The sequence below is a fragment of the Muscardinus avellanarius genome, assembly GCF_963383645.1.
Source record: "Muscardinus avellanarius genome assembly, chromosome: 15".
Classification (NCBI taxonomy): domain Eukaryota; kingdom Metazoa; phylum Chordata; class Mammalia; order Rodentia; family Gliridae; genus Muscardinus; species Muscardinus avellanarius.
Window position 1 is genome coordinate 56,785,355 of NC_137801.1, and position 24,228 is coordinate 56,809,582.

Genomic DNA, 24,228 nt, shown 5'->3' on the forward strand with positions numbered 1-24,228 from the left:
CACAACTTAGTGAGACCCTGTTTCAAAATAAAGAATAAAGCCAGGCATGGTGGCATACACTTGTAATCCCAGCGCTTGGGAAGCGGAGACAGGAGGATTACACAGGTTCGAAGCCAGCCCCAGCAATTTAGTGAGACCCATTTTCCAAATAAAATATAAAATAGGTCTGGGAATATAGCCCGGAGGTAGAATGCCCCTGAGTTCCACCCCCCATTACCGAAAAACAAACTAAAGAAAAGCTAGATTAGAAAAATCATCTCTCTCAGCCGGGCGTGGTGGAGCATGCTTGTAATCCCCACGCTTGGGAGGCAGAGACAGGAGGATTGCGCAGGTTTGAAGCCAGCCGCGCTGGCTTAAGAGACCCTGTTTCCACATTAAAAAAAAAAAAAAAAAAAAAAAGTATAAAAAATAGTTCTGGGAGTGTAGCCCATGGGAGTGTAGCCTGGAGGTAGAAGGGCTTCCAGGAACCCCAGTACCACACACACGAAAAAAGAAAAATCATCTCTCTCTAATATGGCATGCTGTTTGTGCAGCCAAACCTATTCTTTCCTTTTTGAGAGGGTATTATTACCTGAGATAAAGCAGTCATCAAGCCTCATCCCCTCCCTAGTAGCTATAACTACAAAGATAAGCTGTTTACATAGCTTCACCTTTCCTTTAAAATACATGAAAATTTATTGCCTTCTGTACTAATGAAGGTGCTTATAGGGCCCAATGCCTGGTCGTCATTCCCCGTTTTTGTTTTCTGGTACTGAGGGCATTCTACCTCCCAACTACACTCACATCAAGTATTATTTTTAAGCTAGGTCTCACAAAATTGTTGAGAATGGTCTCAAGCCCATGGTCCATCCTGTCTCACATTCCAAGTACTGTGACTACTGGGCTGGCCATCATTACCTTGTTTTGGTTCATGCCATACTCATCATATATACCTACGTATCTCATCTATTATTCCCCTTTCACATACCTGTTTTCTTTTCTTTCTTTTCTTTTTTTTTCTTTTGCACAGTACTGGGGATGGAGCCTGGGAGCATTCTACCTAGCTACACCCCCAGCCCTTTTTTATTCTGAAACAGAGTCTCACTGCTTTGCAAAGGGCCTAAGTAGCTGAGGCTGTCCGTGAACTGTGATCTTCCTGTCTCAGCATCCCAAATGCTGAAATTACGAGCTTACGAGTTTTACACACACACACACACACACACACACACACACACACACACACACACACACACACACCTACCTCTACCTCTCAGTGGTAGAGCCCTTGACTACCATGTGCCAGATCCTGAATTCAATGTTTAACAGTGCAATAACAAAAAAAACCTAAAAATGGTTTAACTATAAAAACAAAGGAAACAGAGTTGAGGGGCTCATTACTTCTAAAATCAAAATTACTTAAAAGGAAACAAAATGAATGTTCAGCAATGATAAGTTTATCTCTATAGTTATCTTCAGGTTAACATTAAAAAAGTACTGAGCTGGGCGTGGTGGTGCTTGTCATCCCAGCATTCAGGAGGCTGAGACCAGATGATCGCAGTTTGTGGACAGCCTCAGCTACTTAGTGAGACCCTATTTCAAAAGAAAAAATAGGGCAGGGTGTGTAGGTCGGAGGTCGAATCCCCATTGGCTCCATCCCCAGACCCGCCAAAAAAGTACTAATATATTGGGAGTGGTGGCACACACCTGTAATTCCAGTACTTGGGAGGTTGTAGTTTGGAAGTAGAATGCCCCTGAGTTTTCATCTCTAGTACCAGAAAATTAATTAATTTTAAAAATAAAAAGGGCTAAGGAGAGTATGGGGAGTGTAGCTTATAGGTAGAATGGCCTTGGGTTCAACCCTACTACCCAAACAAAAAAACAAGAGGTACAAAAGTTAACACTTGAATAAGAAATGTTAAAAAGTACTTAAAAGTTAGTATGAAATAATTTTCTAATGCTTTATAAACCAGAGCTCCTATGTTAAACAAAATATTGTTTTTAATCAGTCAACAAATTTAGCAGATGCACACATTAATGTAGCATTCATAAATCTACTTGAGGAATCATTTTCTACCCTGTAAGAGTAATTTGAGGATCTTTTACAAAGTTTGATGCTACAAAGACACAAATATCAAATCCTAAAAAAGAAATAGAGCCTAAATTAATATTAGTTTTTAATCCTGAGACCTTCTACCTCTGGGCTACATGCCCTATCTATCTAGCTATCTATCTCTCATCCATCTTATCTATCTTGGGTATGGGAATTGAACCCAGAGGTATCTACCTCCAAGCTATACCCTCAGCCCTATTTTATTTTTTGTGGTACTGGGGGTGGAACCCAAGGGCTTTTCTACCTCCAGGCTATACTCCCAGACCTATTTTTATACTTTGTTTGGAAACAGGATCTAATCAAGTTGCTGAGAGCCTCACTAAGTAGCTGAGGCTGGCTTTGAACCTGTGAGGACCAATCCTCTTGTCTCAGCCTCCCAAGCACTGGGATTATAACCACCATTTCCGGGTTATTTTTATTTTGAAACAGGGTCTCAATGTATTGCTGAGAGTCTAGCTACTTGCTGAGTCTGTCCTTGAACCTGCAATCCTGTCTCAATCTTCCAAGTACAAGGATTTATTTTACTTTTTATTTGGAAACAGAGTCTCACTAATTGCCGAGACTGGTCTCCAACCCATGACATTTAGGTCTCAGGCTTCTAAGTACTAGTATTTATAGGCAGATGCCACTATGCTCAGCTACTAGAGCCCAATTTTTGGGTAACAAATGGAACTATGCACTGGTAAACTAGTTCAATCCTTTAACTTCTAGAGCAGAAAAAGATTTAGTATAAGCCTATGTGATAAGAGATGCTTTGTTTTTTAAAACAAAAGGAAGCCAGGCCTTTGGTACATGTCCATGATTAGGCCTGTGAAGCTGGTATTTGGAAGGCTGAAACAGGAAGATCTCAGCAACCTAGTGAGAGCCTGTTTCGAAATAAGATAAAATAAATAAAGTTAGAAGCCCAGCATGGTGGGTCACACCTGTAATCCCAGTAGTTGGGAAACTGAGATAGGATCATAGGCTTGAGGATAGCCTCAGCAAGCAGTAAGACTCAGCAACTTAGTGAGACCTTATTTCAAAAATAAAAGTAGGTTTAAAGCTAGCCTCAGCTCCTTAGTGAAGCTCTCAGCAACTGAGTGAGACCCTGTTTCCAAATAAAATATAAAATAGGTCTCGGAGTATAGCTCAGAGGTAGAAAAGCCCCTGTTCCACCCCTAGTACCACTAAATAAATAAATAAATAAATAAATAAATAAATAAATAAATAAATAAAAAAATTAAATTAGGGTCGGGGTATAGCACAGAAGTAGAGTGCACCTGGGTTCAATCCCTAGTACTATAAAACAAACAAAAACAAAAGGAAAAGCTACGTATGGTGATTTATGCCTGTAATTCCAGTACTTGGGAGGCAGAGACAGGAAGATAACAAATTTGCAGCCAGCCCCAGCAAATTATAGCAAGACTCACCACACTGTACTAAGGCCTTCCCTTTGGGAGGTAGAGACAGGAGGATACTAGGCTTGCAACCAGCCTCAGCAACGTATAGCAAGGCCCACCATATTGTAGTGAGACCCTGTAAAAAATAAAAAAAATTAAAATAGGGCTGGGAGTATAGCTGAGAGGTAGAATGGTCTTGGATTAAATTCTCAGCACCACACACAATAAGAAGCAAGGTATGGTGGTACATGCCTGTAATCCCAGTATTTGGGGGGCTGAGAGAAGAGGACCACATGAAATACCAAGTAAAGGACAGCACTATAAAAAACAAATTATCAAAGACATATTCCTCATTACAAAGTCAAATATATACATACATGGGGGGCAGATTCTACCTCTGAGATAAAGCCCCCAGATTTTTTTTTTGGTCTTGTAACAGGATCTTGCTTAGTTTTCTGAGGGTCTCCCTAGGTTGCTAAGGCTGGCCTTGAACTCCTCCTGTCCCAACCTCCCAAGAACTGGGATTACAGGCATATAACCTGACTACTTATATTTTAGTCAAGATGAACAAATTGATAGATATAAAGTACATTAAGCAAGGTGTGGTGGCACAGGCTTGTAACCCCAGCATTTGGGAGGCTGAGACAGGAGGATCTCAGTTCAAGGACAACCGCAGCTACTAATTAGTGAGGCCCTTTGCAACTAAGTGAGACCCTATTTCAAAATAAAGAATAAAAAATAGGGCTAGGAGGTAGAAGGCCCCTGAGTTCCATCCCCAATACAACACACACACACAAAAGTATATTATGGCCAGACATGGTATTGCACATCTATAATCCCAGTAATTACTAAGCTGAGTGAGGAGGATGGCAGGTTCAAGACCAGCCTCAGCATCTTAGTAAGACCCTGTTTCAAAATAAAAAATAAAGCCAGGTACAATGGCGTATGCCTATAATCCCAGTACTCAGAAGGCAGAGAGAGAGAGAAAGAGAGAGACATACCACAGATTTAAGTCAGCCTCAGCAACTTAGTGAGGCTCTTAGCAACCTATTGAGATCTTGTTTCTAAATAAGAAAATAAAATTTGGCTGGGGTAAAGCTTGAAGATAGATAGATGCTTCTGGATTCAATCCCCACAATCCCCCAAAATAATAAAAATAGGGCTATGGCATCGCTCAGAGGTAGAATGCCCCTGGGATCAATCCCTAGTAGCAAAAATAAAGCACATAAAATACCTTTCCTCAGTTTTTTTTTTCCCTTGGTGGCATTGGGCATTAAATCCAGAGGCACTCTACACCTGAGCTATACTCCCAGTCTGATTTTATTTATTTAGAAATAGAGTCTCACTAAGTTGCTTAGGCTGGCTTCCAATTGGCGATCTTTCTGTTTCAGTTTCCCAAGTAATGGGATCACAACCCTAAGCCACCACACCAGGCTCCTGAGTTTAATGATTATTTTTTTCCTAATATAGTATAGAGAAAAGTTAAATATTAACACCAAGCATTACAAGAACTATATTTTCAGGTCTTTTTTCTTATTTTATAATTCAACCTTACATTGGCAACTGCAGAAATGCCAAAGGTATATAAAAAAAAGCCTTGTGATTTTTCATACTTTTTTTTTAAGCTCAGTTAAACTTACTACTTTTCCATGTGTAGCAATACTTCTTGTCAAGTTACTGTCTTGTGGACTTGAAGTAATATGTAAGATTACATATTCATATTTCTTTTACTTCCAAGAATGCTCCAGATTGGTTTGACAGGTTTTTTTTTTTTGGTGTATGAATACTGAGGATTGAACCCAGGGCTCCTGATAGGCAGCACACACTAGGCAAGTCCTCTACCACTAAGTCCACCCTCAGCCTGGCAGTCCCCCTTTGTAGTACTGGGTATTGAACCTAAAAGCATTCTAACTCTGAGCTACGTCTCCAGCCCTTTTTTATTTTTTTGTTTTAAAACAGGGTCTCACTAGGTTACTGAGGCTGTCCTTGAATATGCAATCCCGTCTCAGCCTCCCAAGTACTGGGATTACAGTCATACACCACCATGCCTGGCTCCCTATACTGTTAGTCTAGCTGCCCCTCCCAACAGAAACTGCCATGCAACATAAGAAAAGCAATACTCTCCACTTCAGGAAAATAAATTGCTGAAAGAGTCGAAATAGTAAATTTCTGAATTTAGAATTCTTTAAGATTATTTTCCTACCTTCACACTGGTTCCTTGGAAGAATCTTCCACCTTGTTTTTATCACATTTTCCAAAATTTGTAGTCCATAATACTGAAAATTGGAGAATAAAAGCATGTGAATATATTGCCACAGGACTGGTAACTCTCAGGATTCACAAATGGACAGACATTCACACATTTACATCTAAATTTCCAAAAACAATATGCTACCAAGGTTTAATTACATATATTAAACAAGGAGCTATTCACCCATATACTGAGATTTCATGCATTTTCCTCACTTTGCTGTTTGCTACTCTATGTAACGTCCTGCTGTTTATACATGCTCACACCAGGAGGAAGAACCAAATAAAAAGCCCTCTAGCAGCCAAATGGGCTTATCTGTAGAAGGAAAACTAGCAGCCAGATATGAATTCACAGCATAAATGACTGCTCATAGGCTCACGTACTTTAACACAACCCGATTCCTAAGAATTTAGCAGCTTGGATGCTATCAAGCTTCCTACCATCCTCTAGAAGTTATAAGCTTTTGGCCAAATATTAAAGTGCTATCCCAGATACTTTCTGTACAATGTGTTTATAAGTATCACTGGTGTGTTACTTAAGGAGCAGCAAGACAACCCATGAATTTATTTTAAATTTTAACCCACCCTTATAATTGCTATTTCTACTAATTTAAAGATAAACTTTTGTGCACAGTCAAAATAATACACAAATGCATGTTGCAATCTGTATCTACCTTTCAGGTATTCCTAAACATAAAAGTTATAAGTAAATGTATAAGAGAGTTAAAAAGTAAAGATACCAACTTTCAAGCCTTTTCATCCCTCCTGCTGTTTATGCACTCTAAATAGTCAACAATGTTTTATAGAATTTATAATGTTCTGGGAGCTACAAGCTAAAATTATTACTATGACCAATTAGTGTGGATAGACAGGAGGAAGAAAAGGGACAAAAATGTTGTGGTACCTTACAACTTAAAGAATAAATTAACAATACCTGAAAGGTAAACTCATTCATACATAGACATATAACCTCAGATTGCAAGTTTTGGCTGAGAATAAGAGTTCATCTTTAAAATGGTTAGTCAGTACACAATAAAATAGAGCATTAGTATTTCAACCAAAGGGATCATGTGAATGCTCTTTTTATCCAAAGCACAATATAGACTGTCCCAAACTACATTGTGCTCAAACAGTGAATGTTTTTGCTGTTTTAACATTTCATACTCATACTTATTGGAAAATTTTGCCATCTCAACTCAAATCCTACATTTGCAGAACATTCCTTAAAGACTTCCAAAATAAAAACAAGGCCAAAGCAAAATACTAAATTTATAAATTTGATACCATTAAAATGGTTCATAATCAGCAGTAAATAAAAAGCTTTCCATCCTGTTCACTTAAGAACACAGCTAGCTCTCTAGGTCTCAGGAAAAGTGTAAATAAGCCAAAAAAAAAAAAAAAGTTCCTAACTGACCGGTATTCTAAATTATCTTTTAAAAACATACTACCCTAAGTTTTTTCTTCATTTTTTGAAGCACAAGATTAGATTGTCAAAATTTAGAAAGTCAGAACAATGCACTGCTCACTTCCCAACATGATAGCTCTTCCTAAAACCAGCCAATTAAAGGACCTGTTAGACACTAACAAAATCACTAACACAAATATCAAACTAAACCCCTTAAATCTTATTTGATCAAATTTTTGTTTATTTTTGCATTGAAAGATAACCCTAAATTCTTTATATTTGTTTATTTACTTTTCCCTAACTGGTTGTCACTGTGTAACCTAAAATACCTATTTATATCTTCTAGTCCTTTCTCCAACTACAACAAGGTAATATAAGCTTGCTGAACCAATACAATGCATATTTCACCTTCCTGCCAAGATGGCCAAAGCCAAAAGCATACTAAATGCTTGGCACAACTTTGGTCAAAGGAAAATATAAATATATATAAATATATATTCACCATCATAATACCCTAATACCAAACATTTCCTAGACATAAAGACCCCACATAAGAAACTGAGATAAAGACAATTCATATTCTGGGGTGGGGTGGGGTGGGATTTGGTTCAAAAATCTAAAGTGACAGCCAAATCTGAAAGCCAATGTTAAATGACTACTTTGGAAATATCCATAAATAACCCATTCGTGCTAAAAAAAGACTACTGTTCGTTTTTATGTCTCAGAACTTGAGAGATCCACTGCTGAGTTATGAAGATGAGGGACAGATAACAGCATAGACTACATGAAAAAATAAATGCATGAAATGATCCCTATGGTAGAAATTTCTACTGAGCCCTTAGAAATACTTATTTTATGCATTGAATTCCCCGTTCCCCACCCACCACCCATGAAACAAAAACAATTGATGAACAGAATTCAGTTAAAGGGAATCAAAAGGGTAGACCTTGTGGAGGCCTGCCGTCAAAGCCTAGCTGTGTCAGTTGCACAGGAAGACACCCCTTTTCTTCCTATTACAAGCAATCAACATAATGGAACATTATGATTAATATCAGGTAGTGTTAACATCTTTAAAGAAAAAAAATGATTGCATAAAAGCCAAATGTCATAGTGCATAAATTTAGCACCAAATTATTTGTAATTTATGTAAATTGAAGAATTCTTTACCTGTTGCTTTCTTTCTGTTCCTCTAATCATCTCATTTTTCACAAGACAAATTTGAGTTTTTAAAAATACTGTTGATAAATCAACTTAAACATTAGTAATGTCTGTCAGTATAAAAAGCGAAATTTACCAGGCAAGCAAACAGGCAAACACTGTTATGTTACTTAAGGTTAGCACTTTGAGGAAGTTCTGGACTGTATTTTTGCCCTAAAATTTACAAGATGTCAAAACTAATTAATATTTTTAAAATGTTAAATAACACACTGATTTCAGAAACAGATGTGAATATGGCTATTTTCTGTTTTAACACAATGTATAGTAAGTAGAAATCTTTTGTGTATTAAACAGAATGCCATGAATTTTATTACTTTAAGGCAGTTTAAAGAGAAGCGTGAATCATCAAGCCTAAAACAGTCAAAGCACATTTTGATCAACCCTTCTGTTCAAACTTAAAAATGACCCAAATAATAACATTTTCAACTGCAAACAAAAACTGAGTGCTGTCCTATTAAAAGCATTGGTACCATGGAGTAGGGTTTTAAGCTATCCACACACCTCCACCTGGTGGTGGAGGTGCCTAGCCTGTATTATATTGATTACTTGCCCAAAATAACTCCTCAAATGTTATGTTTCATCTCTGAATAACATTCAGAATTTATGCTTAGACCCATATACATATTCTAAAAAGGAAAAAATGAAAACCAAAATCAACAACCAAAAAAAGCCACCTTGCATTCTAGTCCTAATTACAAAACTTCATTCAAAATTCTTAGGACTATTTGCAAGAATTAATTCTATGTATAGACTAAATTTTGAAATAAGATAACAATATAAAATAATTTGAGATACAAATGCTAATATTAAAAAGGAGACACCTTCCTCAAAGTTTACAACTGGAAGAAAAGAAGAAAATCGATTTAAAAACCACCACATGCTTACTTTTGTGTTCATATTCTGTGAAAATTCCAAAATTGTATCAACTCTTGTCCACGCATCAGGATGCTCCTTTAAATGTGTCAGTACTTCTTGAGCCATTCTTTGCTAAAATATCAAACAAAAAGAATTTTAAGCTAACTTATTCTTTTGAATTATTCATTTAAGTGTAAATTATTAACAGAGACACAAATTCTAAGACAGTGGTTCTATCAACTTATGGAACATTTAAGAAACAAAAAGCCATTATCGAAATAAATAAAAAATGTTAAGTATCACTACTTCTAAACCTTATTTAAAATAAGCAGCCAGGCATGGTTGCTCACACTTGGAATCCCAGCATCTGGGAGGCTGAGATAGGAGATTCCCGGTTGATGAAGAGCCTCGAGTACATAGTAAGGCCCTTTGCAACTTAATGAGACCCAGTTTCAAAAGAAATAAAAAATAGGGCTGAGGGTGTCACTCGGAGGTAGAATGCTTCTGGGAATGACTTTTTTTTTGGTGGTACTGAGGACTGAACCTGAGGGCATTCCACCTCCGAAGGAATACCCTCAGTCTTATTTTTTCTTTCCTTTGAGACAGGGTTTCACCAAGTTGCAAAAGGCTTCACTAAGTAGCTGAGGCTGGTGGCAAACCTGTGATCCTCCTTCCTGTCTCAGCCTCCCAAGATTTGGAATTATAAGCACAAGCCACCAAGGCCAGCTTAGAAATGTTTTCTTTTTGGTTTGGGTACTAGCAACTGAAGGGGCATTCTACCTCCAAGCTACACCCTGGCCAGCCGGCTGGCCACCCATCCACCCATCCTTCCATCCATTTATTTTGGTAATGGAGAATGAATCCAAGGACATTTTACCTCCCAGATACACGCTCAGTCCTATTTTTTATTCTTTATTTTTGAAACAAGGCCTGAGTTGTGGAGGGTCTCACTAAATAGCTGAGGCTGTCTGAACCTGTGATCCTCCTGTCTCAGCCTGTAAGTACTGGGATTAAAAGCTTGCACCAGGATTTGGTGGGGTGGTGTACAATCATAATCCCAGTACTTGGGAGGCAGGATCATAGGTTGAGACAGGATCATAGGTTCGTACCAGTCTCAACAATTTGTGAGGCCCTCTGCAACTTAGTGAGATCCTGTTTTAAAATAAATAAAACAGCTGGGCGTGGTGGCGCACACTTGTAATACCAGGGCTTGGGAGGCTGAGACAGGAGGATCTTGCAGGTTCAAAGCCAGCCTCAGCTACAGAGTGAGGCTTTCAGCAACTTAGTGAGACCCTGTTTCCAAATAAAACACAAAACAGGTCTGGGAGTATAGCCCAAAGTTAGAAAGCCCCTGGGTTCCACTCCCAGTACCATTAAAAAATAAATAAATAAATAAATAAAATAGGGCTGAGGGTATAGCTTGAGGTTGAATGCCCCCCTGGGTTCAACCCTCAGTACGTACACACACACACATACCACACACAGACAAAAAATTAAATAAATTAGCTGGGGGTGGTGGCGCATGCTTGTAATCCCGTGCTTGGGAGGCTGAGACAGGAAGATCCTGCAGGTTCACAGCCAGCCTCAGCTACTTAGTGAGGCTCTCAGCAACTTAGTGAGACCCTGTTTCCAAATAAAACACAAACCAGGTCTGAGAGTATAGCCCAAAGGTAGGAGGCCACTGAGTTCCACACCCAGTACCACAAAAATAAATAAATAAAAATAAGAGCTGCCCCACCAAACCAGCTTAATTTTTATTTTGAAATGGGTCTCTGCTGGGCATAATGGCACACACTTGTAATCCCAGTGTTTGTGAGGCTGAAAGAAGAGGACTGTATAGGTTCCAGGCCAGCCTCAGGAATTTACTGGCCCTATTTCAAAATAAAAAATAAAATAGGAATGGGAGTTTAGCTCAGAGGGTAGAATGCCCCCAGGTTCAATCCCCAGGACAGAAGAGGACTGAAGAAAAAGGGTATAGTGGCCCACATTTGTAATCCCAGTACTTGAAGAGGTTGAAACAGGAGGATCACAGGTTATGAGGCCCTTTAGTAATTTAAGATCCTGTTTCAAAACAAAAATACACTGATCTGGGTGTGGTGGCTCAGGCTTATAATCCCAGTGCTTGGGAGGCTGAGACAGGAGGATCGCACAAGTTTGAAGCCAGCCTCAGGTACTTAGTGAGATTCTGTTTCCAAATAAAGTATAAAAAAATAGGTCTGGGAGTATAACCTGAGGTAGAAAAGCCCCTGGGTTCCACTCCCAAAACTACAAAACAAAAATACACTGGGCCTGGTGACCCACAATTGTAATCCCAGTATTTGGGAGGCTGAGACAGAAGGATCTCAGGTTGGAAGCCAGCTTCAGTTAAGTGAGGCCTCAAGTTAGTGAGAATGTTTAAAAATAAAAAAACAAAGCGAGCTCTGTGTGGTGGTGCACACTTGTAATCCAACATCTGGGAGGCTGAGACAGTTACAAAGGGCCACCACACCCAACTTATTTTTTTTATTTTGAAACAGAGCCTCACTAAATTGCTGGTCCTGGCTTTGAATCTATAATCCTTCTGCCTCAGCCAAACACTGGGACTACAAGAATGAAAAACCACACCCAACTCAAAATTAGATTTAATCAGTGTTCTCAAATTTAAGTATAAGAAACACTACAAATCCCAAAACTTACAGATACACATAGACTTAAGACTCTTTTAAAAGGATCTTTTAGCCGGGTGTAGTGGCGCATGCTTGTTAATCTCTGCACTTGAGAGGCAGAGACAGGAGGATTGGTCAGGTTCGAAGCCAGCTGTGCTGGCTTAAGAGACCCTGTTTCCAAATAAAGTATAAAAAATAGGTCTGGGAGTGTAGCCCAGAGGTAGAAGGGTTTCCAGGAACCCCAGTACCACCACACACACACACACACACACACACACACACACACACACACACACACACACACACAACAACAACAACAACAACAAAAACTTAAAGGTCTGATAGCCGGGCATGGTGGGGCACCCTTGTAATCCCTGCCCTTGGGAGGCTGAGACAGGAGGATCAGTGCAGGTTCAAAGCCAGCCTCAGCTGGCTTAAAAGACCCTGTTTCCAAATAAAATATAAAATAGGTCTGGGAGTATAGCCTAGAGGTAGGTAGAAGGCCCCTGGGTTCCATCACCAGCACCACCCAAAATAAATAATAAATATAAAAAGGTCTCATAAATTTTATAATAGCCAAACTTTTCACTCTGAAATTCCACCTATTTTATAAGTTAAATCTAGCATATTTTAGAAACTATTTCCTTAGCTTTTTTATTGTTACGATGTAAACCCAAAACATTAAACCTATGTAATGTACTCATCATCTAGAACTAACAAATGTTAACATTTTGTTGTACTTCTATCCTTTTAGGGAAAGAAGTATGCTAGGGATTGATCTATTGCACCTACAAGTCAGTAAGTAACCAATGGAGCAGAATAGGAAACCCAGAAACAAGTCCACACACTTTCAAGCCAACTGATTTTTGACAAAGGGGTCAAAAACATACACTAGAAAAAAGATATAGCCTGTTAAACAAACAGTGTTGGCAAAACTGGTTAACCATATGCAAAAAATTGGAAATTAATCCCACTTTCTCACCCTGCACAAGAGTCAATTCAAGATGGATCAAAGACTTGGAAATAAGACCAGAGACCTTGAGGATATCCTTGAAGTGGGCATAGGTCCAACACTGCAACATATAGGCAGAGAGAAAATCTTTCTCAACAAGACCCCAAAGGCACAACAAACTAAAATGTGAATCAATATGTGGGATTGCATGAAACTGAAGAGCTTCTGTACAGCAAAGTAAACTGTCAAGAACCTCAACCAAGAGCCAACAGAATGGGAGAATATTTTGACCACCTACACCTCTGATAGAGGAATAATATCTAGAATATACAGAGAACTCAAGAAAGTCAACACTAAGAAAACAAAGCATCCAATAACAAAATGGGCAAGCGAACTAAATAGACACTTCACAAAAGAAGAAATTCAAATGGCCAATAAATGCATGAAAAAAATGCTCAACATCACTGGCAATCAGAGAGATGCAAATCAAAACTACCCTGAGATTTCACCTTACCCCAACTAGAATGGCAACCATCCAAAACACAAACAACAAATGCTGGCGAGGATGTGGAGAAGTGGGAACTCTAAAACATTGTTGGTGTGATTGCAAATTAGTGCAACCACTTTGGAAAACAGTACGAAAAATCCTCAAAAGAATGGGAACAAGTCTACCATTCAATCCAACAATACCACTTCTGGGTATCTACTCAAAAGGAAGGAAACCAAACTACCAAACTAATGCATGTGTATCTATGTTCATAGCTGCACAATTCACCATAGCCAAACTATGGAACCAGCCAAGATGCCCATCAACAGATGAATGGATTACAAAACTGTGGGATATGTACACAATGAAATTTTACTCAGCTATTAAAAAAAACACAATTACATCATTTACGGGAAATGGATAGATCTTGAGGACACTATGCTAAGTGAGATTAGTCAAAAAAAAAAAAAAAAAAAGTAAGGAATCAGATGTTTTCCCTAATATGTGAAAGCTAAAGTGAAAGGGATCATAGGAGGAACTCTAGGTGAAAAAGGAGATCCTATAGAGGAGCAAATACAGCAACCTAACTGTGGGGATGGGAGGAAGGAAGAAGGAAACTCTTTAAAGCTCACAATGTACTAATTCATATCATGTCAACCACTAAGCCAAGCAGGAGAGGGAGGGATGGGCAAAGAGTGGCGTGGGGCTGGCTGGGTAATGTGTACATTTATGTCTACACAAGTTTTTTGCTTCATCATGATGTAAAATTCGATGCACCAATAAAAAATTTAACAAAAGTCACTAAGTACACGTTCTAAGGTGCACCATCAGCCCCTATTTTTCTTAACCAAGAAGTTATCTTTTTACTTTCCCCTAATGCCATTTCCTTATTTCCTTCCTTCCTTGGCAATCATTTTCATGGAAAATGAAATGGAGGCAGGGGAAGTTGCTAGGAGTGAACCTAATGGCATTCTACCTCTGATCTACACACAGCTCTTTTTTTTTTCTTCTGGAACTAGGAATTGAACCCAAGGGCATTCTACCTGAGTTATAGCCACAGTCCTATTTTTGAAACAAAGTCTCACTAGGTTGGTGAGTCTTACTACATGCTGAGGCTGTCCTTGAACCTGCAATTCTCCTTTCTCAGCCTTTCCAGCACTAGAATTACTAGGCATATGACACCACATATGGCTTTTATTTTTTGCAGTACTGGGGATGGAACCTAGGGCCATTCTACCTCCAAGCTACATACCCAGCCCTTTTATTTTGAAACAGGATCTCACTAAGTTGCAAAGGCCCTCAATAAATAGCTGAGGCTGTCCATGAACCGCTATCATCCTGTCTCAGCTAGATGCTGGGATTACAAACGTGAGCCATCATTCCTGGCTATTATTAATTTTGAAATGGGAATCACACTAAACTGCTGAGGGCCTTACTTGCTGAGGTTAGCTTGGAACTTGGGATCACTCCATTTCAGCCTTCCCAGTACTAGGATTACAGGTGTGTGCTACTGAGCTCAGCTACTTTCACAAATGTTATTTTTCATGTCCTTATTTTCACTTTAAGTATATAAATTCATAAATAATACAGTTTCAAGCTGGGCATGGTAGCTCACACTTGTAATCCCAAGACTTGGGAGGCTGAGACAGGAGGACCTAAGGGTCATACATAGCCAGCCTCAGCTACTTTGTAAGGCCCTCCACAACTTAGTGAGACCCTGTTTCAAAATAAAGAACAAGCCAGGCATGGTGGCACATGCTTGTAATTCCAGCATTTGGGAGGCTGCTGAGACAGAAGGATTTTGGTTCACAGCTAGCCTCAGCTACTTAGTGAGGCCCTTTACAACTCAGTGAGACCCTATCTCAAAATGTAGAATAAAAAAAATTGGGCTGGGGTATATATAGCTCGGAGGTAGAATGGCACTGGTTCCATCCCCAGTACGGCAAACAAAACAAAACAAAACAAAAAAGCAAACAAAAAAACACAACACCAAAAAACAGTGGGGATATAGCTTGGAGTTCAACCCCAGCACCATAAATAATATAGTTCCATAGTACTTAAATTATATAATACACATCACTTCCCTTTTGCAATTTGCTTCTTCCATTTAACAGTTGTGTGTGCATATGCGCAGTACTGGGGATTAAACCCAGAGGCATTCTACATTTGAGGCATACCCTCAGCCCCTTTTTATTTGGAAACAGAGTCTTGCTATGTTGACGAGTCACTACTTGCTGATACTGTCCTTGAAACCTGTGATCCTCCTGTCTCAGTCTCCCAAGTACAGAGATTACAAGTGTGCACCTGGGATTACAAGCTTCATTTAACGGTTTTCAAGATCCAGCCATGTTGCTATTATATACCTACTTTACTCCCCCTCCTCCCGTATGGAGGATTGAACCAGAACTGGCAAGTGATCTACAACTGAACTATATCCTCAGCTCAACTCTAAGTTTTTCATATGAACACACTTTACTACCAAAAGCTTTTAATCTGATGAACATTTTTCTTTTCAAACAAGCAATAGCTTGATAGACAAAGTAGTACATACCTGTTAAGCCAGCCAGCTACTACGAAGGATCACAAGTTTTAGGCCAGGCTGGCAACTTAGCCAGATCCTGTCTTAATATAAAAATTAAAATAAAAAAAAAGGGAAGCCAGGTAAGGTGGGGGCACATCTATAATACCAGTACTTGGGAGGCCAAGTCAGAAAGATTCCAAGTTTGATACTAGACTTAGGAAGACCTTGTATTTCAAAATAAAAACTAAAGGTAGGTGTGGTAACCCACATCTATAATACCAATACCTGGGAGGATTGCAGGTTGGAGGACAGCCTTAGCAATATGGCAAGACTCTCAAAAAACTAAGCAACTTAAGAAAATTCTGTTTCAAAACAAAAAGGGCTGGGAATGTATCTCAAGTGGTAGTATGCCCTGTGTTCAATCCCATCTTTACCCCCACAAAAAAGCAGATAGCTGGGGGGTGGTATGGTATATAGGTAGAATGCCAGCATGCAACACCCAGTACTAAAAAAAAAAAAAAGAAAGAAAAAAAAAAAGAAAAAAGATTTGATAATTTAAAAAATGTCCATTTTGTTGTAAAACTATAATCCCAGTACTTGGGAGGCTGAGACAGGAATATCTCAGGTTTGAGGCAAGCCTCAGCAACTTAACATTCTGCAACCGAATAAGACCTTGTTTCAAAACAAAAATAAGCTAGGTGTGCTAGTGCACACTTGCAATCCTAGCTTTCGGGAGGCTGGGACCGGAGGTTTGTGGTTCACGGACATTCTCAGCTACTTAGTGAGGTCTTTAACAACTCAGTGAGACCCTGTTTCAAAAATATAAAAAGACTAAAAACCAGGGGGGGGGGGGGAACGCAGCTCAGAGGTACAATGCCACTGCATTCCATTCCCAGTACTGGAAATAAAAGACTAAAAAATAGGGCTGGAGATGTAGCTCAGAGGTACAGTGACCCTCAGTTCCATCCCCAGTACTGCAAAAATAAATAAATAAATAGGGCTAGGTTGAGAGGCTGAGACATGATGATCACAAGTTTGTAGCCAGCCTCAGCAATTTGTGAGGCCCTCTGTAACTTAATAAGATTTTAAAATAAAGAATAAAATAGGACCGAGGGTGTAGCCTGGAGGTAGAAGGCCCTGGATTCCACCCCCAATACCAAGAGGGAAAAAAAAGGCATGGGGCACAGGGGGCATAGCTGAGTTAGAATGCCCCAGTACCACAAAAAACCTTTTTTTGTCCGCTAGCCATAGGTTCAATCCCCAACACCCTAATTGTCAAATATCTGTCTCTTTACTTGATCTAAGGTTTAATTCTATGGCTTATAAGAAAAGTATAAGAAAAAGTATAAGGAAGCATTATTTCTTCATCTCTGACAATAATCCTCATAGTCTGTAGTTTGGTTTAGATGATTCTACTTCGAAAATAATGCTTATTTTGGCTGATGTTCACAATGATCTTTTTTCCTCAAATAGCAACTATAACCACATTTATGACTATCTTATTACTCAACCAGCAATCCAGAATGCTTGTTTAAAAACACCTGTAGAGCTGGGCGTGGTGGCGCACGCTTATAATCCTCGCGCTTGGGAGGCGGAGACAGGAGGATCGAGGATCATGCAGGTTCGAAGCCAGCCATGCTGGCTTAAGAGACCCTGTTTCCAATTAAAAAAATATAAAAATAGGTCTGGGAGTGTAGCCCGGAGGTAGAAGGGCTTCCAGGAACCCTAGTACCACCAAACAAACAAACAAACAAACAAACAAACACACACACACACACACCCAAAATAACCCCACAAAACTTCTGTAGAGATCCAGGTGTAGTGGTGCATGCCTGTATCCCCATTATTTGGGACACTAAGACAAGAGGATGGCAGATTCAAGGCCAGCCTAAGCAATTTAGTAAAACTCTCAGCAACCTAGTGAGATCTTATTTCAAAATAAAAAATAAACTGGCTTGGTAACACAGGCTTGTAATCCCAGTACATGGGAGGCTGAGACAAGAGGACCCACGCAGGTTCAAAGCCAACCTCAGCTACTTAGTGAAGCTCTCAGCAACTTACTGAGCTGTTTCCAAGTAAAATATAAAATAGGTCTGGAGGTAGGAGTATAATTTTAGAGGTAGAATTCCTCTGGGTCCAATCCCCAGAACCACCAAAATAACCTTTTAGAGAGCAGAGCCACAGTTGCTTGCAATCCTAGTACTGGGAGGCTGCGACAGGAGGACCACAGGTTGGAGGCCAATCTTAACAATTTAGCAAAACCCTGTTTCAAAATTTAAAAAATAGGTTGAGTGTTTAGCTAGGAGTTAGAATTCTCCTGGGTTTAATCTCTAGTACCCCCCCCAAAAAAAACAACACATAATAAACTTTCCAAATAACTTACACAGTGGTTCCCCTCCCACCAGAATTTGAAGGGAAGGAAAAAAAAAAAAATCAGTTCCTGCATTCCATTTCAAGGGCCTGAAGTTATAAATTAGACATTAAAGTATATGCTATTAAAATCCAATTATACATTTCCCCCCAGTTGTACTGGGGATTGAACCCAAGGCATTGTACCTCCAAGATATACCCCCAAGCCCATTTCTTATTCTTTACCTTAAAAGAGGATTTCACTAAGTTGCAGATGGCCTCACCAAATAGGTAAAGATAACCTCAAACCTGCAATTCTATCTCAGCCACCCAAGTACTGGAATTACAAGTGTATGCTATCACACCTGGCTTAAAGTAATATTTTGCCCAAAGCTAAAGCATGCTTCACTGTGTGTGTGTGTGTGTGTGTGTGTGTGTGTGTGTGTGTGTGTGTGTGGCATTATACCTCTGAGCTAAGCCCCCAGCCCTGTATCTTATTTTAAAATAAGTAGCTGAGTTGGGCTGGGAACCTGCAGTCCTCCTATCTCAATCTCCCAAAGCACTGGAATTATAAGTGTGTGCCCATCTCTTTGTAGTGTTTTAATACACTCTCCCAAGAATATTTAACTAGGTATCCATATCTGAGTAGATATGCATTTGTACATAAGAACAAATATCAAGAGAGTAAGATACCAAAGATCTTATCCTAGTAAAAATTACTCAGTCAAGCTTGTAATCCCAGCATTTTGGATGCTGAGATAGGAGGTTAGCAGACAGCCTCAGCTATTTAGTGAGACCCTTTGCAACTCAGTGAGACTGTTTCAAAATAAAGAAAAATAGGGTTAGGGGTATAGCTCCACCCTCAGTACCACAAAATACAATTACTCAAAATTATTCAGTCAAGCTTGCTTCTCTGCCAGCTCTTTTTAAGTAAGGAGCATTCCACTCATGAACAGACTTCCCACACCATCACCATTCACATCAATCTGTGAATATATCCTGTTCTTTCCTGTTACAATCTTACTCTCAATTTACTTCTAGTATTTTTATCCTAGTATCTATTTTATCCCATTCCTGCGTTCTTACATAATATACCTTTATACCTTAAAACCCCAGTAAGGGGTTTAAACAACAAAAGGACACAAAAGGAAACAAGAGAGAAAACCTAGTATCTCCCTGTGCTACTAACCTAACAGTGAAAGCATTTTAGTTGCTAAGCAATAGATTAAAGAGTTCAAGACACTTAAGAGAATATTGGAGAAACCACTCAATGCTTCCCGGTATCTCTTTAAACTAGCTGTCTACTGGGCTAATAATAGAAAAACACTTGTAAGATAAGACAGTCCTAATGTTAGCACTAAACATCCTCTTGTACTGTACATCTGGGCAAAAGTTCTGTCTACAGATGAAAAAGGAAGATAATTTCTTTTCTTTGTGGTACTAGGGATCAAACCTAGTGACATTCTAATTCTGAGTTACACACAGCCTTTTTTTTTTTTTTGGGGGGGGGTCTGGTGATTGAACCCAAAGATGTTCTATCTCTAAGCTATACCCCACAGCATTTTTTGTTTTTGTTTTGAAACAGAGTCTCACTAGATTGTTTAGTCTTGCTAGGTTGCTAAGGCAATTCTTTAACCTGTGATCATCCTGTCTTAGTTTGGTAACATTTGTACCTGGGACTCTCAAATACTAACCAGAGAACTTCCTGGAAACAAAAGATCTAACACACCTATTTTTAATTCTTTAATCCCAGTACTTGGGAGGCTGAGACAGAAGGATCACAGGTTTGTGAACAGCCTCAGCTACTTGTGAGGCCCTTTAAAACTTAAGTGAGACCCTGCTTCAAATAAAACAAAACATATTTGTACTTGGAAGGCCAAGACAGGAAGATCTGGGTTCGCAACCAGCCTCAGGAACTTAGTGAGACCCTTAAAACTTAGTCCCCATTTCAAAAATAAAGAATAAGAGCCAGGCACAGTGGCACACACTTGTAATCCCAGCACTGGGAGGCTAAGACAGAGGGATCAAGGTTCACAGACAGCATCAGCTAGGTCCTTTACAACTCAGTAAGATACTGTTTCAAAATAAACAATTAAAAAATATATAGGGTTGGGGGTATAGCTCAGAGGTAGAATAGAATGCCCTTTGGTTCTATCCCCAGTACTGCAAAAAGGAAAAAAAAAAAAAATACACACACACACACACACACACACACACACACATATATATTATACCAGGTATGGTGGTGCACACTTGAAATCCCAGCATTTGGGAGACTGAGACAGGAGGATCACATTTCAAGGACAGACTCAGCTACTTAGTGAGGCCCTTTGCAATTCAGTGATTATTTCAAAATAAAGAATAAAAAGTTGGGTTGGGTGTAGCTTGAAGAAAGAAAGCTCCTGGGTTCCAACCCCAGTACTGTCCCCCCTAAAAAGGGCACTTTTAAAGTTTGTACTAGCCAGGCATGGTGGCACATGCTTGTGAGTGATTCCAGCATTCTGGAGGCTGAGAATGGAGGATCGTGGTTTGTGGACAGCCTCAGCTACTTAGTGAGACCCTTTTTCAAAATAAAGAATAAAGAATAAAAATAGGCGGGGTGTAGCTCAGAGGTCGAATGACCCTGGGTTCTATCCCTAGACCTGCAAAAAAAAAAAAGTTTATATTAGGAAGCATGGTGGCACATGCTTGTAATCCCAGCATTTGGGAGGCTGAGACAGGAGGATCATGGTTTACAGACAAGCCTCAGCTACTACTTAGTAAGGCCCTGTGCAACGCAGTGAAACCCTGTTTCAAAATAAAGAATAAAAAGCCGGGCGTGATGGCACACGCCTGTAATCCCAGCATTCAGGAGGCTGAGACCTGAGGATCACGTTCGCAGACAGCCTCAGCTACTTAATGAGGCCCTCTGCAGCTCAGTGAGACCCGGTTTCAAAATTAGAATAAAAACTAGGTGTAGCTTGGAGGTAGAATGCCCCTGGGTTTCATCCCTAATTAAAAAAAACAGTTTGTATTAAAGAACCAGATGTGGTTGAGGCCCTCCATAAGTTAGTGAGACCCTGTTTCAAAAAAGAAAATGGGGGGGGGGTCAGCTTTAGCTCAGTAGTTACTTCCTCATTTGGTTTAAAAAAAAAAATTCAATCCCCATTACTGAAAAAAAAAGGGGGGGGGGTAAAGTTTGTATTAGAGAACCAGGTGCGGTTGAGGCCCTCCATAAGTTAGTAAGACCCTGTTTAAAAAAAAAAAAAAAAATTCAGTCCCCATTACTGAAAAAAAATAAAAAGGGCCCAAAGGGTATAAACCTGGACTAATACACAGAATCATGGCACAGTAACTTTTTAAACTCTCAAAACGTGTATTAATCGCACCTCTTTCCTTTTAAAGTTTGTCTTTAGTTAGCACACTCCTGTAATCCTACTAATTGAGAGGCTGAGACAGGAGAATCACAGCTCCAAGGACAGGCGCAGCAAGGAGTTGAGACTCTAATCAACCTAGTAAGACACTGTTTCCAAATAAATAAAACTGAGCTGGGGGTGTAGTTCAACCCAGTATCCCCCCTCTACACAAAGAGTTTGTCTTTAAGCCAGGCATGGTGTGGTGGCACACATCTTTTATCCCACCCAGTACTTGGGAGGCTGAGACATGAGGATCACAAGTTAATCTCCCACCAACTTAGTGAGGCTCTTGCAACTTAGGCTCCATTTCCAAATAAAAAATAAAACAGGGTTTGTGGTATAGCTGAGGCAAAGGCCCCCAGGGTTCAATCCCCAGTAACATAAAAATAAAATAAATTTTGTCTTTATTATGAAACCAGTAACATTAGATTCCACAAGTAACAGAAACTATGCATGCTTAATATTTATACATCATTCTTTTTGAACTACCTACAAAAATACTATCAAATGCACCTTGCAATTTTCTTTTTCTTCTTTTTTTTTTGTGGTACTGGGGATGGAACCCAGGGGTTTTCTAACTTTGAGCACCACGTTTGTTTACCTTGAAGGTTTCTAAAAAAAGTAAGAGAGTCGGGAGTGGTGGCGCACGCTTGTAATCCCAGCGCTTAGGAGGCTGAGACAGTAGAATCGCACAGGTTTGAAGCCAGCCTCAGCTACTTAGTGAGACCCTGTTTCCAAATAAAGTATAAAATAGGTCTGGGAGTATAGCGCTCCTGGATTCCACCCCCAGTGCCACCAAAAAAAAAAAAAAAAAAAAAAAAAAAGAGAACCCAGGGTCTTTCAACTATACAAAGATACATAAATACCTTTTTATTTACTAGCAAAACATTATTAAATCAGAAATTCAATGTTTTGGCAACAAAATGTGTACTCATGTTTGTCATGTTACTTTAACTTAAAACTGTTTAGAGCAGAGCATGATGGCACATGCCTAGGATCTCAGTACTTAGGAAGCTGAAACAAGAGGCTTACTGGTTTCAGGACAGCCTCAGCAACTTAAGTGAGACCCTGTTTCAAACTGAAAAACAGGCCGAGGGTGGTGGCATTCACCTATAATTCCAGAACTTGGGAGGCTGAGACAGGAGGATGGCATGTTTACGGCCAGCCTCAGCAACTTAGTGAAACCCTGTCTCAAAATAAAAATAAAATAGGGCTAGGGGTGTAACTCAAAAGACAGAATACCTCTGGGTTCAACTTTCAGAACAATAACAAAATCCAAACCAAACTGTTTAGTTCCACAGGAAGATTCAAGATTGCCCAGTTTATGTTTTTTTGTTTGTTTTTGTGGTACTGGTAGTGGAACCCAGGGGCTTTCTACCTCCGGGCTATACTCCCAGACCTATTTTATATTTTATTTGGAAACAGTCTCACTAAGTTGCTGAGACCCTCACTTAGTAGCTAAGGCTGGCCTCCAACCTGTGCAATCCTCCTGTCTCAGCCTCCCAAGCGTGGGGATTACAAAAGTGTGTGCCACCACGCCTGGCTGCCCAGTTTCTTATGTTATACAACTTAAAAACCTATTTTTGTTTCCTGGACATTTTAAACTTGGTGTCTATTAAAATTAACAGAACAGCCAGGCATGGTGGTACATGCTTGTAATCCTAGCATTTGGGAACTGAGCCAGGAGGACGGTTTGAATAGTCTCAGCTACTTAGTGAGGTCCTTTACAACTCAGTGGGACTTTGTTTCAAAATAAAAAAGAGCACAGAGGTAGAATGCCCCTAGGTTCCATGCCCAGTAGAGGGGTGGGGAGTGAGTTTAAGAAAACAAGCCAGGAGTGGTGGTGCACACTTGTAATCCCAGTACTTGGGAGCCTGAGACAGAAGGATCACAGGCTCCAAGCCAGCCTCAGCTATTTAGTGAGACCTTTTTCCAAAATAAAATAAATACTAGAGCAGGGATGTAGCTCAGAGGTAAAATACCTCTGGGTTCCATCCTTAAAAGCAAAGCCAGGTTGATGACAAATGCTCATAATCCTAGTTCTTGGGAGGCTGAGAAAGGAGGATCCAGTTTTGTGACAGCCTCAGGTACTTAGTAAGGCCCTTTGCAACTTAGTGAGACCCTGTTTCAAAATAAATAGAAAACCGAGTTGGGAGCCAGGCGTGGTGGCGTGCGCACGCTTGTAATCCCAGCATTCTGGAGGCTGAGACAGGAGGATCGAGGTTCACGGACAGCCTCAGGTACTTAATGAGGCCCTCTGTAACTTAGTGAGACCCTGTTTCAAAATAAAGAATAAAAAATAGGACAGGGGGTATAGCTCCGAGGTCAAATGCCCCTGGGTTCTATCCCCAGACCCACCAAAAACAAAAACACACCAGGCTGGGGTTATAAATCAAAGGTAGAATGGCTTTGGGTTCAATCCCGAGTACCAAAATAAATAAATAAATAAATAAATAAATAAATAAAAATTGGGCTGGAGGTATAGCTTGACACTAGAATGCCTCTGGGTTCCATCCCTAGCACTACAACAAATAAATAAAACCCAATTTTTTTTAATTTTTTATTTTTTTGGTGGTACTGGGGGTGGAACCCAGGGGCTTTCTACCTCCGGGCTATGCTCCCAGACCTATTTTATATTTTATTTGGAAACAGGGTCTCACTAAGTTGCTGAGAGCCTCACTAA

At 39.7% G+C, this 24,228-nt stretch overlaps 1 protein-coding gene across 2 annotated transcripts in view; it reads right to left on the bottom strand.

The window, feature by feature from the left end:
* Nucleotides 1-24,228, bottom strand: part of XPO1 (exportin 1) — a gene marked incomplete at both ends in the record, with an annotated part of 73,662 nt that overhangs the window by 47,837 nt on the left and 1,597 nt on the right. For both annotated transcript variants that reach the window (XM_080711497.1, XM_080711496.1), the window contains 2 exons: nucleotides 5,672-5,744; nucleotides 9,227-9,328. In XM_080711497.1, coding sequence (XP_080567623.1) covers nucleotides 5,672-5,744; nucleotides 9,227-9,328 — 175 coding nt within the window. The remainder of the gene's footprint in view (nucleotides 1-5,671; nucleotides 5,745-9,226; nucleotides 9,329-24,228) is intronic.